The sequence below is a fragment of the Chrysemys picta genome, chromosome 14 (assembly GCF_011386835.1).
Source record: "Chrysemys picta bellii isolate R12L10 chromosome 14, ASM1138683v2, whole genome shotgun sequence".
Lineage (NCBI taxonomy): Eukaryota > Metazoa > Chordata > Testudines > Emydidae > Chrysemys > Chrysemys picta.
This window is the reverse complement of record NC_088804.1, coordinates 20,176,422-20,196,801: the sequence shown is the minus strand read 5'-3', so window position 1 is coordinate 20,196,801 and position 20,380 is coordinate 20,176,422. Positions and strand designations below refer to the sequence as shown.

The 20,380-nt window shown below is 38.5% G+C and overlaps 1 protein-coding gene across 1 annotated transcript in view; it reads left to right on the top strand.

Moving 5' to 3' along the window:
* Window positions 1-20,380, top strand: part of PHKB (phosphorylase kinase regulatory subunit beta) — a 198,370-nt gene that overhangs the window by 131,634 nt on the left and 46,356 nt on the right. The window contains 3 exon segments of the mRNA XM_005289835.4: window positions 1,946-2,040; window positions 15,908-15,963; window positions 16,193-16,286. Of these exon segments, the coding sequence (XP_005289892.2) occupies window positions 1,946-2,040; window positions 15,908-15,963; window positions 16,193-16,286 (245 nt within the window).

The following is a 20,380-nucleotide window of genomic DNA, read 5'->3' as shown; positions in this document are numbered from 1 at the left end:
ACTCAAAATGTAAAAATAAAAATGACCTTAATACCAGCCACAGCTAAGCATCAAACCCATCATATCTAATTAACACACGGTTGCATTTACAGTCACACTTAAATCAAATAAACCCATTTTTTTCAAAGAAGCTTGCAAAAAGAACATATTTAAGACACAGACACCAGTGAATGTAAAGCACACAGATAAATTAGGGAATAGTTTTGAGCTCCTGTCTAGAGTTCCATCATTTAATACCATCATAGATTTTGTTTTAGCTTTGAAGCAGAGCAATGAGCTATCACAAAGTGATCCTGTGTCTGGGGTTCTAAAAGGACAAAATTATAACTAAATACTGTTAAACCTCCCTTGTGATATGGCAGCTCCAGAAGATGCCATTCATAATCATCATACCCTCTGCATATATTATTTTCCATTATAGAGTCTTTTATAGGAAGAAACATGCATTTATTCTACAGAAAGAAAATGGAGTACTCTAATTAGTTAAAGTAGATAGTTAAGGAATTTGTAGCACTTGTTCAGCTAAGCTGTAAGAAGCATTTATAATTTCATTTTAAATGTGAAGCTGTCTACACTGAGACAAATCTTCCTTAGGTATATGCTACGGGAGTGGGGCCAGCCGTGCTTGGGGCGGGCGGGCGCATGGCACAGCTGGGATCCAGGACCCTTCCCAACTTACAGGCCTTGCGGGCATTGCAACTCCTGTGGGGCCGGGTCCCTCTTCTGTCCCCGCCGGCGGAGCTGCTTCTGCGGCCACTCAGACTCCGCGGACACCAGGTAGCGGTATGGACACGCTAACCCGGAAACACAACCTCCCGCCAGAAGTGACGGAGGTCAGGAAAGCATGTGCAAATGCCGGCGGGAGGGGCAGAGAAAAAATTATTTGACACACGTTTTCAAAACTATTTTAACTCCGTCAGTTGATCACTAATAATTATATGCAAGTTTCAGTATGAATCATCACTGTTTGATTGGTCAGATGAGTAACATGATATTGTATGAATGCAAATATTTTTCTGTACAAATACTCTTACCTGAAAACTTAATCCATTTCTTCAACTACTCTACTCATCATTTTGAATCCCACTGACTTGTTGATTTCCTCCCTTCCCCATGACATAATAAAAGATTCAGCTCCAAAGAGTGATAGCATAATCCCCACTCACCATTAATAAAATGACCCTGCACCCTCTCCCTCCTTTCCTTTTTATTGACATTCAGGTTGGTGTTTGGTATCAGTTGTATACACCTATATTGTTAAACATTGTTATTTAGTTAGCACAGTTGGAGGAGAGGGGTGTTTGTGTGGGTTTTTTTGCAGGCTTTCCATCATGCTTAGGGCTATGGGTGACTGTCAGTTTTGGGATCAGAAGCGAATTTTTCTTTCAGTGCCAAGCTGGCAGAGTTGAGTGTTTATAGGGGAAATTCACCTTCTCTTGCAGCATCCATTAGCGCCTGATGATTTCCTTGTTACAATGGGTATGCTATGATGGCTGAACAAGCTATGTATGGCTGTTGGGCTTTTATACCCGCTTTGGTGGATGTTTGCTGTTGTGGTCACAACTTTAATTGTACTAGGAGCTCCTCACAGTATTGGCACATTATGGCTTGTCACTTATCTCAAACATGAGCACCAATCCAGGAACAAATGCAGCTGTAGGATGCTTTTGGGAAATTAAGACATGGGAAGAGATTTTGTTATTGAGAAGGGATTTAAGGCAACATTTTATCAGTCTGCATGAGGAAAGAGTTTGGGAGTTGATTGCCTGTCTTTAGAGACTGTAGTGGTCCTTTCAAAATAGGACCTGAAGCTATTATTTCTATGCTATGTGTCTACATTAATGAAAGTAATACTAATGGATTACATAATACTGGTAATAGAATACATGTTACCTTGAAAGTGCTCAGACTCTTTAATAATGTTTCAATTGTGATTTACTTTCAGTTGATGGATTAGTAAATCCCAAAGACATTGACCCAGTAGGGCGTTACATACCTCCACAAGATCAGCGGAATGTTAGTATGAGATTCTCAAATCAGGTAAGCATATGCTTAATTTAATCTGTTAGATGATGTATGAACAAAAATTAATTTAAAATATTTTAGTTCAAAACAGCATCAATACTATGTCAGTATTCAGGTTATTTTCAAAATTAAATTCATGTATTATGCTTTTTTATTTATTTTAACATCAATTTCCAGTAAAAATGAATGGATCCTTCTGAGTGATGGATTATTGGTTTACTTTCAGATTTGTATGTGTGCTCTTTGACAGAAACTGATACTATGTAGTAATATGAAAATGTAAACCTGAGGAAATCTTGCTTTGGGTGAGAAGTACATTGTACGTGAACTCTTACGTATAGTAGTATAACTACTTCGGTAGTGTGGACAGGAACTGTGATGATTATGTCACATGTAGTAGCTATTTTCTGGATACATGTTATGATATAAGCAAGATGCCCTGACTTAGGAAGCACATTGCCACATAATTTAGGACTAATCAAAGATGTCCATAGTCTTGCACACTGTAAGGCCTTGGCTACACTTACCCGCTAGTTCGGCGGCTGGCAATCGAACTTCTGGGTTCGACTTATCGCGTCTAGTCTGGACGCGATAAGTCGAACCCGGAAGTGCTCGCCGTCGACTGCGGTACTCCAGCTCGGCGAGAGGAGTACCGCGGAGTCGACGGGGGAGCCTGCCTGCCGAGTGTGGACCAAGGTAAGTTCGAACTAAGGTACTTCGAACTTCAGCTACGTTATTCACGTAGCTGAAGTTCCGTACCTTAGTTCGAATTAGGGGGGTAGTGTAGACCTGGCCTAAGAGGTGTACAGGGAGTCCGGGAGAGACCTGCTCTTCTCTCTACCTCCAGATGAATTGTGGTTGTAAGTGTATAAAGGATTTTCTACGTTGAGTTCCTAAGACATGCAGGAGTTGGGCTCTCTTCGATGCATGCATCCTCCCCTGTCTGCTATATACCCATTCCTCTGCCAGGCACATGGACCTCCTTAGATCTACAAAAGGTAACCTTACTCTGGAGGACCTTAGGTGCAAAGCTGCTAGTTTCTGAAGCACTCAGTGTGGCAAACTGTAAAATTTTGGGCATTTGATATCTGACAGGGAAGGAGGAGCCAGCTAATTTTTTGCTTTGTTTGTTTGTTTTGCTTTTTTTTGTTTTTGTGCTGTGGTTTGGTTTGGTATCTTTACTTGTTTTCCAAGGGCTTGGTCCAGATATGAAAAAATTAGAATACCTAATAATAAAGGTTCAGTATTTAATCCTTGTTCAGCTGCTAGGATAATTGTAACATTTATATTCTTTCATGATAGAGAGTAGGTGGTATGGTTTCTCGGAAAGAAGTAGGAATAATAGTTGTAACAAATTATAATATATATATACACGCACACACATTTCCAGATACTTTAAAAATTAACAGAGGGTCCTGTGGCACCTTTAAGACTAACAGAAGTATTGGAGCATAAGCGTCTGAAGTGGGCATTCACCCACGAAAGCTTATGCTCCAATACTTCTGTTAGTCTTAAAGGTGCCACAGGACCCTCTGTTGCTTTTTACAGATTCAGACCAACACGGCTACCCCTCTGATAATTTAAAAATTACTCATTCTAGAAGTATAAAATTGCTCCTGCTTAATGTAGTCTTACTGCTCTTTGATTTTCTTCTTCTTTTTTGTTTCATATCAACTTTAGGTTAATTAAACACATTGTTTACTTTTTACTATGTTGATACAAAATTTTCCCTGGTTCTTGGATTAAAAAAAGGAAGATAGCTCTGTCAAAGATACATTCTAGGCCAGGTCTACACTACAGTGTTAGCTCGATGTAAGGCAGCTTACATCGACCTAACTCTATAAGTGTCTACGCTACAGCATTGCTCCCATCAATGCAAGTCCCCCACTATACTGACCTAATAACTTCACCTCCACGAGAGTCATAGCGCTTAGGTCACTGTAGTTCGAGCAACACAGCATCTGTGTACACAGTGTGTTACTTATATCACCTGTCAGCTCCGCATGTAGCCAACAGCCCAGGCTATCAGTGCCCCGCTCAAGTTGGTGCAAATGCTCCCCGTGAGGATGCGCACAACCGGCAGAAGGCGCGTAGTATGGACATGAAAAACCGCAGTAATTACTGTGATGGTTATATGTCAACCTAACATAGATCGACTTAATTGTGTAGTGTAGACAAGGAGCTAGTTCAAGCAGGAATTAATTCAGGGAAGTTCTATGGCCTGTGCTATGTAGAAGGTTAGACTAGATGATCACAGTGTTCTCTTTTGACCTTAAAATCTGTGAATGTGGATAACATATTGATCCAACAGATACTTTATTAGAATTTTGCAGCAACGGACTTATTTAATAACTGTTATTTTTGCCAGTCTGGACAATATTTGTCACATTTGATGAATAATGTAGGATTGAGATTTGGGTAAAAGCAGTTTATAATTTTCACATGAGTTTCTTAGTATTTTTGAGCACTGGTTTTTCTAGACAGAATGCTGTGAACATTTTTTAAAATATTTTTTCTTTTGATTGAGTTAGTCATAATTATGAAATGCTAAATAAATGGAACAAAAATAACACCTGCACCATCTGAGTTGGTACAAGGAAAAATTAATGTTTGTACTATACTATATACTGTAAAATGTACAAGTGTTTATGGTTTTTAAAATGGAGTGCCTAAGCGCTGCACGTCTAAATGTCATCCTTTCAGCTTGACAGAAGCCAGAAGGTTGAATATAATTTGAATATAAATTTACTATTTTTACTTAAAAACAAATGCACACAACTTTAATATTTGAGTGCATTTGTACCCTTGTACACGAGCAAATATTTCTTGATTTCACAGCAATATAAATATGGGTTGATCAGTTTAGTCCGATCCTTCTAGCTGTAGATCCCTGCAACTATGTATAAGCAGAACAGAACCCAGGAGAGCAAAATTAATTTTCTTTCTAATTTCTTGAAATGTAAATGCAGACTCTAAATCATCAGCATTTTTAAAATTAGGAATTTGTCCGCATGCAAAAGTTCTACTGGTTTAAATTAATTGGGTTTTAAACCAGTGCAAACTCTCGTGGCCTTATCATCACTAGGGAAAAAGGCAGGTTAACTGAAGGTAAAATCTTAGTGATGTCAAATCAGTTTGTAGTTTTCACACAAGTTACCAGGTTGCTAGCTCATGTGAAAACTACAGACTACCTTGTCTTCTTCTAGGATTTTACCTTAAGTTAGTTAACTCGATTTAAGAACACACCTTTGTTCCTAGTGAAGAAACAGCCAGTGTGGATACTTCTAGGGCTAATCTACACTTAAAAGTTTTGCAAGTATAGCTATACCAGCAAAATCCTTCTGATGCTCAGACACCGCTTATTCAAGCAAAAATGTGCTTTTGATTGTATAGTTAACACTGGTTCAGCAAGCAAAATAAGCTATATAAAATATGCATTTTTTGTGCCAAATAGTCATTTCTACACTAGGGCTTTTGCCAGCCTTGAAATGGCACAACCCCTCACCCCAATCAACATTCTAATGCCAGCAAAAGTTTCTACTGTAGATGTGGCTTGTTTTGGTTTAAGATTCATATGTTTGTTTAACTTATACCTATTGCTATTCTACTTCAGCTATACTAAAGGCACTCTTAAATCAAAATGAGCTCCCCACAGGGGATTGTACATTTTAGGTTACGCCAGTGCAACTTTCTCATTTAGACAAACCCTACAAATAGTGTATATTTATTTGTGAGTGTATACAAAAATTACTATTGCTCGACCTCAATTATGTAGGCAAGTCTTTGTAGAATAGTTTAAGTTTAAAAATATATAAAAATAGAGCCTGTGGATAATAGAATATAAGAATTAATTTCATCATTGAAATGTCATAATGTAAGTGCTACAGTGTACTGCTACAAGGACATGCTAAACTGATATAATCAGATATGAGACTGTATAAAGAAAAGTTTCATTGTTTAAATCAATTTAGGTTACACAGAGATGGCTGAGAAACCACATTTAGTTCTGCATTTTTTTTAAGTTTTCAGAAACATTTTTCATCCTGATTCAGGACAAAAAAACAATAACTCAAAAATTTTCACAGGACTTAAAAACCCACTTTTTTTTTCTGAAACACTGAAATGTGGTATTTCCAAAACAAAACTTGCCCACCAGAATCCTCAGCTGCCTACCAGCTGGGCTGTAACTGAGCAGGAACCCTGGAAGCCCTAGCAGCTGTGGTCTGAAATTGACATAATTCATGACTGCTCTTCAGTAGGGGGCAGAAGACTGACAAGAATTATGAATTAAGAATTATGTCAATTTCAGTCTGCAGCTCCATGGCAGCTAACCTGGTGAACTGTCAGGGAGACTCAAACCTCTCCGAGTACTGGCTGTCAAGTTCCAAGGCCTCTGGCACAACCTGGCAGGAAGACAGGCAGGTTTCCAGCAGTAATTTGTCAAAAGTAAACTGATTCTTCAAAAAAATTAAATTTTGATAAATTGGAAAATTCTGATGAAAAATTGTTTTTTCAAAATTTTTCCAACCAGCTCTATCTCTGAAATTTGTGTGTAGATGAGTCCTTTATAATGGAGGCAAGAGCCACATGCATGTAAAAAGTGTGAAGCGGGTGATTAAAAGCACATTCTGAACCTTTTACATTCTTGCAGAGAGACTTCCTTAATCCAGAGTAACTTTTTTTCTTACTGTGCAGTGTTATAGAAGAAATTGTGAAATGTTTATCAGATATTGACGTAAATTATTCTGTGGGAACAAAAGCTACTGTGTCTTGTGCAAATGAATGAGTATCCTGCTTCCAAAGCATTCCTTTTTTCTTGATTTATCCAAATACCCCCTACAACCACCCAGTATCTTACTATTTCCTGTTGCCTAGGCAATCCCAATGCCTGGGTGCTAGCTGATTATCAGTGAATGAGACTTCCATTGTTCACACTGCAGCACTCATGCTATGTTAATGTAAGATAATGGAAACTCAGAGACTTCATTTATTCCCAGTTTCAGCTGTTTGTTCATACTTGATGGGATTCTTACTGCTGCAAAAACTCTGAACTGCTGACAGTATGTATGGAATTTGCTTGTGTGTTTTACCCAGCACCTAAGGGTGCTACCAGAAGTTACATTGCACAGTCATTTGTGCAGCACTAAAGTTGGGTTCAATTAGTTAGCATAAGAATTGCCTCTTGCTCTACAGCCATTCTCAGTTTGCATAAATTCTCCAATACCTTGATCTTCCCTTGTACCCTCTTCTTTCCTCATAATACCTTGTTCCTTTTCTCCATAATTAAAGAAAATGCATTAAATTATTTCATTCTCTCTCTTTTTTTTTTTTTAAGTTATTTCAGGGCATTTGGCAACTTAGAGTTACTGAAACAAAATCAAGCAACCCAAATTCAGTTTAAAAAAATAGAGCAATTTTATTATTATTCCATTTGCAATAAAACAACTTAATCAGACCTAAGTTTTGTTCCACAAAGATTTAGATAGAAGAGACAACCGTAATTGCTATCTATATGAACTTTCTTTGTGTATAGTATCTTGGAAACACGTCTATCAAGAGAGAGGCTACTTTATAACTGCAGTTCGAGTGCAATGGTATAAATGCAGGGAACTACTGAATTGTCTCAGATACAATTTTGTGGTACCTGTGGGTAAATATTAATGTTTCAGTGACAATCACTATAAAATGCTTCTGCAGAGGCTCCCTCTTGAAAATGGTGATTATCTGTGCTGCAGCTCTGGAACCACCTAGAAAACAGTGACTATGTGGTTCATGCTCATAACCGCTGCTGGATACAAACTTCCAGTGAAAGGTTATACAAAAGGCTGCAGACCCAATTTTTGTTGTTGTTTGAAATACCGGTGAAGGACCCCAAAGAATTGGGGAGGGAGGCTAGGATGACCATGGAACTGCAAAGGGGAAATATACTGTGAGAACTACAGTTACAGGTGAATCATTTTCTTTTCTCTAATAATTGCCTCTACAGATCCCCACTTCAAGAGATTAGTTAACTGTTATAACCCCCTGGAACAGTGTCCATTTAATTTTCCTTAATTTCACCATGGTAATTTATCTGTCCACCACTCTTCATACTCAAATAAGATTCTTCTAGCAAAAGTAAACATTTCCATCTTCAAAAACAAAGGGTTTGATCCTCACTGCCCCAAATCCAGCATACTGACCATCACTGGGGCTCCGTAGCTTTTCTGAAGTGATCAGATGAGTTTTTACTTGTTGGAGCGTTGCCATATTGTGACAGTCTGGCTAGTTCTCAGGAAAGATACACTGGATGCCAACTGTCTTAAAAATTGTCACCATGTTTCCAGTCTTCTGTTCTTAGGCAAAATCATTTGAAATGTGGCAACATCCATAATCTACCAGCATCTGATCTCTTTTAACATCCTGGACTTCTCACAATCAGTATTAAAATTCATCATGGCACAAAAACATATGTATGTTACTCTGTGCTATAGCTGCTAACTCCAAATAAAGAAATTTGAAGAAAAAACCCAGTGAAAGCAGAAGAGTTTACTAGATAATTAAGATTAATTTCTTATAGCATGTCTTAAAATACTTATTTATTGGTTTATTTTTTCCTTCAGTAATAAAATGACTAAAATCACAAATTAATAAATAAATAAGACATAAATATTCAATTTTTTTCACATCTTACATTTCAATAGATGCCTTATACAGTATTTCGGAGGTATTTGTATTTAGCCCACATCTACTACCTATGTGTTTTGAGCCACATTTAGCCTTTGCTTGGTGAATAATGATAAAGAAATGTGTGGTCAGTGTACTGAAGGAGCTCTTCCTTCCAGTTTGCTAGCGTAACAAAGTTGGTACATAGTTCAGTGCTCTATACTATGTGTCTCACATTTTGAGTCAGAATTCATAGACTACTTTTCTGGTTACTTTTGCTGAAAATTTTGTTTAAAATACATCATAATACCTGCATAGTAGCTTACATTAAATGTGACACTCTTTTTAAAGGAGGACTAATGTAGTGGAAAATGTCGGCTATCCTTTAGCTAGCAGTATGTACAAATGAAGCCTAATGAGCACAAATTACTCTTATTTGAGGAACTGAAAGCAAAATTTTATTTAATCCTCAAAATACACTTTTCCCTTAGGTCCCAAGAATTAGCACTGTATTGCAGATAAACTCCTATTTTAGGATCACTTATTTTAAGATGTGGCATGAAAATTTAGTCTCTGAAGATTCTTTGTTGTTTAAGACCTACAATATGTTACATGGTATATAAAAAATATGGTCTGGTTAAGTGATTTGTAAAGGATTGCTTTGTAAATGGGGTATTATCTAAATGGAAGGCATTAGTTGTCATTATAGCTAAAGCTAAATCACTCATCTTAAATCCTACAAAACCTGTAAGAACAAAACAACAGTCTTGTATGTTACAGAATGCTTGTGGCGCATAATGAGCAATATGGTAAAGATTGTGTTAAAAGTGCTTCAGTACAAAAACACAATAAAATAATTCATTTAGTGTACATAGCAAACCAGTAGTAGTTTGCTCTCCTAATTAATCCCTAAACATTTTATTTTTTTGTATTGCAGCAAAAGGTCTGTTTGTATAACATAATATGAAGTCATCAATATACAATTAGTCCACTACACAAAGGAGGATTTTACTTTATGTTCCAAAGTAGAAACAAGAATGACACCACAATCTAAACTGTTCTGGTTTTGTGCTAATATTTTTATGTATACCCCATATTTTGTTTTGTAGTGACATCTGGTCATTATTTAGTGTTCTCTGTTGGACTTCATTTCCCAATAGAGAACTTAATTTTTTATATATATTCACATGTGTGCACTGTACTTTTTTAATAGATATAATGTAGGTGGTCAATAACTCTTCTTAAGTAATTGTTATTTTTTTGCAAAAGCTTGTTTGGTCCCCTTTTGTACCTATTGGACCAAATTTTTTGCAACAGAGTTGATTATTATGTTTCATTTGGGGATTTTAATGACTGAGATGGACCAGATTCTAGTGATAAAAGATGTAATAAGGGCCTGTCATGTCAAGGTTTCCCCTTTGCAGCATATGAAAGCTGATATTTTACTGTTTTGTTTATAACATGCAGCTGTAAAATCAAAACCTGATTACACACCTACTGTGAGCAATTCAGTTGCTGATCAAGAGTATGTGCAAAACTTTAATTACTGAGGTTCTCTAACCTGAACAAATACAGTTAGAATTCTTTTTTTTTAAATTTGGGATGTTGATCTTTTGATCTGGAGACTGAAGCTGCCATTACTAATATTCAGAAGAGGGTATTCAAAATGTCACTTCTTGCTTAAATCATTGGTTAATTTTATTTTCAGGATTGTAGATAATTCACTATAAAGAATCAGTACAGATTACCCTAAAGATAGATAGACAAGAATTTCCAAGATAAACAGAATCTGTATTATGTTCGTTTGTTTATACCACCCTCCCTTTTATAACATTGGAGTGACTTCTCTATTATACTAGCCAGATCTAGAGAGCTGTTGAAACGGTGAACAAACCAAAAATTGTAAGCCTAATTCACCAGTGGTATAACTCCATTGACTTTGACCCTGTAGGTAGTTGAGAGTTAGGGAATGGCTAGAGGATAAGACAAGGGTGTGTTTGTTTGTTTGTTTTTAATTATGTAAAGTATTTAAGGCTATGGCATATCTAATCTGATATGTTAAAAATAAGTATGCATGTTACAGAAATGTTTTTCGGGATTCCATCTTGGTTAGCAGTTAATCCTTGTAGAGAGATGCTCAGAATACTGTGCATTTATTTTCTAATAGCTTCTATTATCTTAAAATTTCACAGCAGACATGAGTGGTCTTGGTATGAAGTTTTCTGGATCTGTGACATATCTTGAATAATTTAATTTAAAAAAATTAAGAGTTTCATTTAAACTTTTAAATGCTAAGTAATTTAAAAGCCATATTCTACCTCAAACAAATGCAAATAGCATTCTTTTGCCTTTGTGGATAATTTTTCCTTCATCGAATAAGTGATATATATATAGTATTTGTCACAGAGCATCTGACTATTGTATTTATGGTGTGATCTATACTCCAAAACCAAATACGCTTAACTCCCTGCATTCCTCTGGTCCTGTCTCTACTATCAGTGTTAGCTATAGTGCAAGCTTTGCATAAACTTTTATCATAACTAAATATCTTCCTTAAATCTTTTCTTCCTGTTTCTGACTCCAGTGGAGGAAGCTGTAATCTTAGGCATGTTCCTGTTTCCTTTTAGCTTTACTATAATTGTTCAAAATATACAATGTTATATTAAAAAAACTAAATGTTATGTATTTTTTTAGTTTGAGATGCTTCTGCAAGCTTGCACCAGCAAAATTACCAAAAGTTTTGGGCATAAATTGTTTAGCACTATCTGAGTACTGACTATGATATTCTGGGGTGCAATCCAGACCAAGAAGGGGCTGTTATCCCTGCCCTGTGAACTTGGGTGCCTCACAGTGCTTTGCTGCTGTAGCTCCCACCTGGACAGCTCACAAACAGCCTTCCAGCCTGTGGATAACACCCTGGGTATCTGTGAATAGCTGCAGCCTGCCAGCTATATATCAGTCACATTCTGGCTTCTACCATCTTGGTTACCACATGCTACACACTCCCTGTCTTGGATTTTTCCCCAAAATGTGTTTTCTGAACTGTCTAGCCCTTTCCTAAACACTTCAGATATGTTAGGTCTGTTGCTTCTCTGAGGGGATCAATATACAACAGTTTGCTACCCTAAATGGAGTAACCCACACAGTTCACAACACTGGATTTGTTTTGATTAAAGAATATAATAAATTGATTTAACTACAAGGAGATAGGTTTTAAGTGAGTACAAGTCTACGGTAGTAAAGTCAGGAATGGTTACAGGAGAAATGAAGATAAAATGCTTCCTCATACTCAAACTTAACAAACTATACTTGGTTCAAGGTGAAATTCCTTACCACGTTTCCAGTAACTGTTGACAAAATTGTCAGGCCACGATCTGCTCCCGAAGTCCAAGGGCTGTTTCTTTTGTCGTCTTAGGTGAAAGAGAGAGAGATGGCTAGGTAGAGATAACTTAGGGTGTTTTTGCCCCTCCTTTTTATAGTTATCACGCTTTGATATGTATTTAGAACATAAGAACAGCCATACTGGGTCAAACCAAAGGTCTATCTAGCCCAGTATCCTGGCTTCCGACAGTGACCAATGCCAGTGTCCCAGAGGGAATGAACAGAACAGGTAATTATCAAGTGATCCATCCCCTATCTCCCATTCCCAGCTTCTGGCAAACAGAGGCTAGGGCCACCATCCCTGCCCATCCTGGCTAATAGCTATTGATGGACCTATCTTCCATGAATTTATCTAGTTCTTGAACCCTGTTATAGTCTTCGTCTTCACAACATCCTCTGGCAGAGTTCCACAGCCTGACTGTGTGTTGTGTGAAAAAAATACTTCCTTTTGTTCCTGCTGCCTATTAATTTCATGTGGTGACCCCTAGTTCTTGTGTTATGAAAAGGAGTAAATAACACTTCCTTATTTACTTTCTCCACACCAGTCATGATTTTATAAACCTCAACCATATCCCCACCTTAGTCGTCTCTTTTTTCCAAGCTGAAAAGTCCCAGTCTTATTAATCGCCTCAATGGGGCGACCACATCTCCTCACAGTACTCAAGATGTGGGCGTACCATGGATTTATATAGAGGCAATATGATATTTTCTGTCTTATTATCTATCCCTTTCTGAATGATTCCCAGCATTGTGTTAGCTTTTTTGACTGCCACCGCACATTGAGAGATTGTTTTCAGAGAACTATCCACAGTGACTCCAAAATGTCTTTCTTGAGTGGTAACAGCTAATTTAGACCCCATCATTTTATATGTTTAGTTGGGATTATGTTTTGCAATATGCATTACTTTGCATTTATCAACATTGAATTTCATCTGCCCATTTTGTTGCCCAGTCACTGAGTTTTGAGAGATCCTTTTGTAGCTCTTTGCAGTCTGCCTTGGACTTTACTATCTGCAGATTTTGCCACCTCACTGTTTATCCCTTTTTCCAGATCATGTATGAATATGTTGAATAGGACCCCTGGGGGACACCACTATTTACCTCTCTCCATTCTGAAAACTGACCATTTATTCCAACCCTTTGTTTCCTATCTTTTAACCAGTTACCAATCCATGAGAGAACCTTCCCTCTTATCCCATGACAGCTTACTTTGCTTAAGAGTCTTTGGTGATGGACCCTGTCAAAGGCTTTCTGAAAATCTATATCCACTGGCTCCCCCTTGTCCACATGCTTGTTGTCCCCCGTCAAAGAATTCTAATAGATTGGTGAGGCATGATTTCCCTTTCTAAAAAACATGTTGACTCTTCCCCAACAAATTATGTTTCTCTATATGTCTGACAATTTTGTTTTTTACTATAGTTTCAATCAGTTTTCCCAGTACTCAAGTCAGGCTTGCCGGGATCACCTCTGGAGCCCTTTTTAAAAATTGGTGTCACATTAGCTATCCTCCAATCATTTGGTACAGAAGCTGATTTAAATGATAGGTTACAGACTACAGTTAGTAGTTCTGCAATTTCACATTTTTGTTCCTTCAGAACGCTCGTGTGAATACCATCTGGTCCTGGTGACTTATTACTGTTTAGTTTATCAATTTGTCCAAAACCTCCTCTAATGACACCTTTTCTTGAGGGTTATTCCTAGATAAAATTCATTCCTGCTGTGAGGACAGAGACAAAGAGCACGGTGGTGAAAGAGGTTCCAGGTTGTTGTTTGCTAAGATGCAGATTTGTTTGTTCCTGCTCCCCTTCCTTGCCAAAGAATGGCCTCATGATAGGCGATTGTCCATCAACTTTGATGACACCTGGCTAGAGGCATCAGCTTGTCCTTTGTCTTTGAGAAACTAGTTTACTGATCTGGTAAACACATTTCAGACCTAACTTCAGCTGATGTTCATATCTTTACATAGTTGCTACATATGTTTCACCATGATATTAATGAGCAGCAAGTTATTAGTTTTCAAACGATACCTTACAAGGTATATTTTGTGCAAAGGTTGTTACAATGGTCTGTAGGGTATGAATATAGGGTCATGCTGACATCCACTGTATTCAGCTTTGATTGAATATGAGTAGTTAATGCTATATATAGAGAGCGCACTATAATTTTTGGGGACTGTTAAGTGGCTTTATTTCATTAATCTTCTAACTGAATATTCTAACTGTGTTTACAATATGAAGTGGCATATTCTAGATCTATAACTTGTCTTCCAGACCTTGACACACTGAAAGGCAAAGACATTTGCTTTCTGCTTAATATATCGCAGTATGCTAGTTACATGCACTATATTGAGTTTCTCACAGTATTTTTTGAAAATCTTAAGTTTCACACAGCCAGGTGCTCTAAAATAAAAATGACTGAAGCAGCAAGTCACTTAGAAAAAGATTGCAGCATCTACCTTTTGATAAAGTACTTCATCAGTTGCAGTTTGTGTGCTTAAAAACCGTAGGCTATAGTGCTTCTGCAACCTTTAATAGAAGTAATTATTCGTGTATTTTTTAGGACAAATACCTCAAGATTTGCCTTTGTGATTACAGCAAATATGACTTGTTTGGAGGAGTCATAAATGCTTGAACTGGTCTTTTTACTTTAAAGACTTACAGTGGAAAGAAATTATGGTACATTTTGGATGTAGAAATTTTTAAAAAGTTAACATAATTTTAACTTAATTTTTGCTATGCAAATTCTGCAGTTTTCCTCCACATTGTTAAACTTAAAATTCCAAGTGAGGGGTTTTTACAGCTATAACTGAGCTGTTAGAGAGAACCATCTTGGAAATAACACTGTATTTGCTTCTGTTAGATGCACCATAGCACTACCCCTTCCCTCCCCCTTCTCCACTTCTCCCCAGAAAACAGAGGATATGTATATAGAGTACATTGAATACTATCAAGGAAATGAATGAGAGTAATGCAGACATCTTGCATCTTAGCCAGTGAAGCATGTTGCCAGTTAAATCCTGGCCCCAGTCACTGATTTTAGTGAGATCAGAATTTTATCCAAACTGTTGAATTCAATACTATTTGCATGCCTTTTCTCTTACCAAAATACTGTCATTTATTTTGTTCTTAATGATCTAATTAATCATAACATTAGAAATAGTCACCCTTTAGAAATGTACATTATATCTTTCATACAACAATACAGTTAGCAACTGTCCAGTCAAAAATACTTTAGATTAAAAATATATTAAAGCTATCAGCATGCATGTCGTGTGTGTGTGTGCGCGCATTTTGTTTTTTGGTTGTTTTTTTTATGAAGAATATCAGTTATACAGTCGGTTGTATGATTAATTCTTTACAAGGTCTATGCAGTATATCGAAATAATACTATGATATAGTACGTATAAGGGGAAAATACCAAAAACATCAATAGTATAACCTTACATTTTTTCTGGGATACATACTGAAGGATTTTTACCATATGTAACAATTTTTAAATAAATCTCATATATGCTTGTATTTTTTCCATTACAAAAATGTAAATGGTGACAAAAGAAGAATTGGTTCCTAACTCCCCAACATGCATCATTCACAATACCATTGACAGTACAGCTGCTCACTAAGTTGTGAGATTTATGGCTTTTAGGTCTATGGTGTTCCATTACCCTGTGTACACAGTCAAATTGATTAGCAGGCAGTTGAGAGCAGAGAGAAGCAGCAGTGCAGTGAGTTGATGCCGATCATATCTATGAACTGTTTAAATACTGTTAATATTGTCCTTGTTTCTTGTCGAGATAACAAACTGTTCTTGGTTAACTATGTTAATAAAAGTATTTGTTTGCCCTTATTGATTTTAGGGGCCTCTAGAAAATGATTTGGTGGTCCATGTGGCCCTGATAGCAGAAAGTCAACGGTAAGACATTTAGTTTTATTAAGAATTTTTATTTTAAGGAAGAATTGAATGTGACTAGATCTGCAGTCTGGCACAGATTTTCAAAGAAGCATGAGTGAGAATATTAACTCAGATTTAAATTGACATGATATTCATGTTTTTGCTTCTTCAGTAATTGCTACCAAGACCATTACAAAATCAGACTGTAGTTATGCTGTGATTAAATCCCTGCATTTATTTTGTTTTATAGCCTGCAAGTTTTTCTGAATACATATGGAATCCAGACTCAGACTCCCCAGCAAGTGGAACCTATTCAGATATGGGCTCAACAGGAACTTGTCAAAGTAAGAGATTTTGCATTAATGACTTATCTATGCGGTTCTTCCTTTTTTTTTTTTTTTTTTTTTAAATGCAATTCCTTATTTGCTGACAACCAGACTCGTGCCTACTTATGTTGCAATGAATTATCTAGGTTTTTGTTTCATTTTAATTAAACTGTAAGATACTTCAAAGTGTGCATTATTGGTTTATAATGCATGCCTGTTTGAAGCATTTAGCAAATAATTGAATGCTGTGTTCTATATTTGCAGTTAAGTACATCTTTGACCATAACCGAAAATGTAATTTGTGATGATCTGTTATCTGATCTAGGTAGTATCTAATCACCTTCCAAACAATAAAAAAAAAAAAAGTCCACTGATCCACTGTATTCTTAAGTCAAGGTTGATCTCGACACACAGTGAATCAGAGACAGATACAGAGATGGATTTAAGCAACAGACCATAACTTTATTAATTTATCACTGGGTGGGTGTGCTATCATATTCCCACCCCATGCTGTCACATAGCAGGCATTTGTTTGGGTGAAGTGTGGGGTTAGAGGGCTCCCAGAATATAACAAATATCTCAGGGAAGATGCTCCTTGGCCAGTGCCTTAGGACAGTTCACTTCTGAATCCTCTTGCCCTCCATGTTAGTGGGAGGATAAAAGGTGCTAAGGGGGGAGCTTAGTCTGCAAAGTCTTAAAGTCTCCCCTTTTCCTATAGACACAAGGTCCAACAGTGAAATTCTGGGTCTCATTTACCTCAGGGAACTGGCCATTTTAGCCATTATCTGCACTGGAAACTGGCTAATGGAGGTACCAGCAATTAGAATGGTCATGGCCATCATGGCATCCATATCCAGCCCTTAAAGTCATGAAGACATCTGTCTAATGGTGTCCATCATCCTTATAGCTTATGCCCAGTGTATTGGATGTCCCTATGTGTGATCATTGAGCCCCCTGTCCCCAAAATTATCCTGGTAGTCTTGTGGTTTGGATTCTGATGGGGCTCTGTCAACACAGGTTGGCTTGAGAGCTCCCTGCCAAACTTGCTTAGCGAGCATCTCTGACCAAACCAATTTTGTGCATGGTCATTACCACTTAATCAATTCCACATCCCTCTGAATCCTAATTCTCAAATTTAGTCTGGTGGAAGCCTCAAGGTCATTTTTACCAAGTTGAATACCTCAGCCATCAGTGAGTGCAGCAGAGCCATAAGCTGGTTCCATAACCTGGCTGTTCTGCTATATCACTCAAGGCAGACAATTTCAGCCTTGAAGCTCAGTTGTGATCCACCTGCTGACCTCATTGCCTGCTTGTGGGCCCCATTCACAGTTGAGTGCCTGCAGCTCCAGACATCAATCCTCCTCCCAGTGTCTCCTGCAATCACAAACAACAAAGTTAGTTCAGACACGGGATGTGCCCCAGCAACCTATTGGTAGGGTGAACATATATTCTGTAACAATCTGATTTCCAGGGCTTGATTGCCTGGACCTTCTGGAAGTTGAAATCCTCTGATCCTGTTGATTTTTGTTGCCCCAAACCTAAGGGAGCTCATGCCAGAATTTGCAGGACTGAGATGTAAGTAGGCTAATGCCTTCTTCGTGTCCACAGCAAACTGATACCTGCTCAGATAGCTGCCATCCCAGGATATGAATAGAGCGTCTGGTTCCTTGTCCTGTATGTTTTAAAAGGCTTTGATAGCATTCATGGGTTTACCTGTTGATCGGCATATTCCTTGAGCTCTACTGTGGCCCTCTTTCCTGCCTGATCAGTTTTTGAATACTTCAGTTTCAGTGAAATTGCTCCTGCGTAAATTGCACATCCAGTAGTTCTAATGTACACCTGGAGCTATCTCCTGTTGTCTGCGGCACTAGTTTAGTAAAAGCACCAAAAAAAGGCGATGACAAATGCTGCTTTCAATAGAACTGCTTCCACCCTACAACTGCAAACTCTGGGTAAAGCTTCCAATCAGTATGGTTATGGGGAGCCTGTTTTCCTCCCTGCAACCATCTTCTCTGGAACATCCTTCCAAAATCTTCCTTAATAAAAATCCCCTATTTGAGTCAGCAAGTCCTGCTAGCCTCCAGCAAAACCTGAGGCCAGCAAGGTGACCCAGTATTATGGATGAAGCCAATCCACGGTGCATTAAAGACACTACATTTCTTACCACCTGATGTTCAGGGATGGAGCAGATACACTGGAGTCCTTCCCTAACTCAGAATTATACAGATTCCACCAAACTGGCCTTGTACACTCTGATGGGGGTGGGGGTGAGGGGTAGAGGGAGCAATGAAGTTTGTTTGCCAATTCTAAAAGCTGTCAGGAGCCATGTCTTGACAACTGATGAGGCATCACCTGAGGGCCTCAGCTGGTGAATTGTGCAATTTCCTGGAAAATGTCCTCTTGAAATCGAAAGGATGTCAGCAATGCCCTTATCTATGTCATGAACATATACTGCACAGATAAGAATGTTAAATAAAAGGCAGTGCAAAACAAATGTCCTCTAAGGCCTCATTTTCCATGAGAACTTTGCTGACTGCTGATTGATAATTGAGGGTACGATAAATGGTGAATAATCCTGCACCCTCTCTGATGGTTCTCAGTGTATCCAGGAGTGAGAGTCACCTTGTTACTCCCTGACTCTAGTGAGACGGAGTCTTGCTTGTGGTAGCTTCCTACCATCACCAGCCTTTCAGCCGCTCAGTGACTCTCCTCTGGGCTATGTTAGTCCTGTGTTTGCCTTGCAGATTAACAAGAGGTGCACCCCAGATCCCTTGTGATATCCAGCCCTTGACACTGGCTACTTACAGAAATCCCAGTTCCTTTGCTGCCAAAGGAGCAGTGTACACCAGTTTTACCTTAAATCACTGCTCCTGTATAACGCACAGCACCTGTGAGCACTTGCAATAAAACAAAAGAAAGTTTATTTAAGAAAGAATAGAGATGCCACTAGAAACAAGGGAGAGTGAAGGGAACCTGGTTACAATACAAAACAAAATCATAAAACACAAACTAGGGCATACACTTATTAGATCGTATAGGTAACCACTACTAAAGTAGGTTCCCTAACCTCCCTCTCCCCCCCCCCCAAAAGTACAGTCTGTTGCTGAGCTGGTTGGCTTCCCAGGAACAAGGATGCACACTTCCATGAAATACCCCTGCTCAACAAGATGACTCCTCAGTGAATGGATAAAGTGTGTCTTTCTTTACCTTCTGATATACTGATTCAGTCTTTCAACTTTACTCAGGGCAAGTCTACACTATAAACTTACAGCTGTATAACTACATCGCTCAGGGTGTGAAATATCCACACTCCTGAGCAACACAATTACACTGACCTAACCCTTGATATTCCATTTTGTGTGAGACAACGACCTGATGACCATGCCTGTGAAGAGTTGCCATATTCCAGGTTGCAATTTTGATGGACTGTCTGAGACCCCAGATACAATTGGATGCGTTGCCACAATGTACTGCAGACATGCCTCCCGACGTCAGAGGACGCGCGTTCCCAGGGCGGTTTTGGCACGAACCTGTCATGTTTGCACTGAGGGGAGACGGCACCAACAAGGCATCTACAGCTGAAAGTAAGGCAGGGGCTTTAACCCTGGTGCTGAGTACTAGGTTATTCATCATCATCAAAAAAAAAAAAAAGAGCGAACGATTATCCTGGGAAATACCTCGTCCCACTGGGGGATGAGACAGAGGCGCAGTAACGTGACCCTTTTCCTGGTCTACCAGTATGGGCTTCATGCTGTGCGACCCGAGACGTTGAGTCTTTCTCAGCGACTTCCTTCACCTCGGGTAGCTAGGTGCAGCTTCTGCCCTGCATCTTCGCCGTCTGTGTTGGCCATCATTTTCAGAGTTCACACTGGATCTGTCCACCTCGCATAATGCCCAAGGTGATATTTCAGACAAGCCGCCATCACTGATGGCATAGCTCCAGCGAGCAATCCCCTACTCCAGATGTTACACCCCCTCCACCACAATGAGGTACATGGACTGTCTTGGTATATTGATTGCAGGACTAACAGAAGCAAGGCTGATAGATCATGGACATCACAAGGTGGAAGATTCTTTACTTCTGTATTCTGGTGGCCCCAACCATCTATATG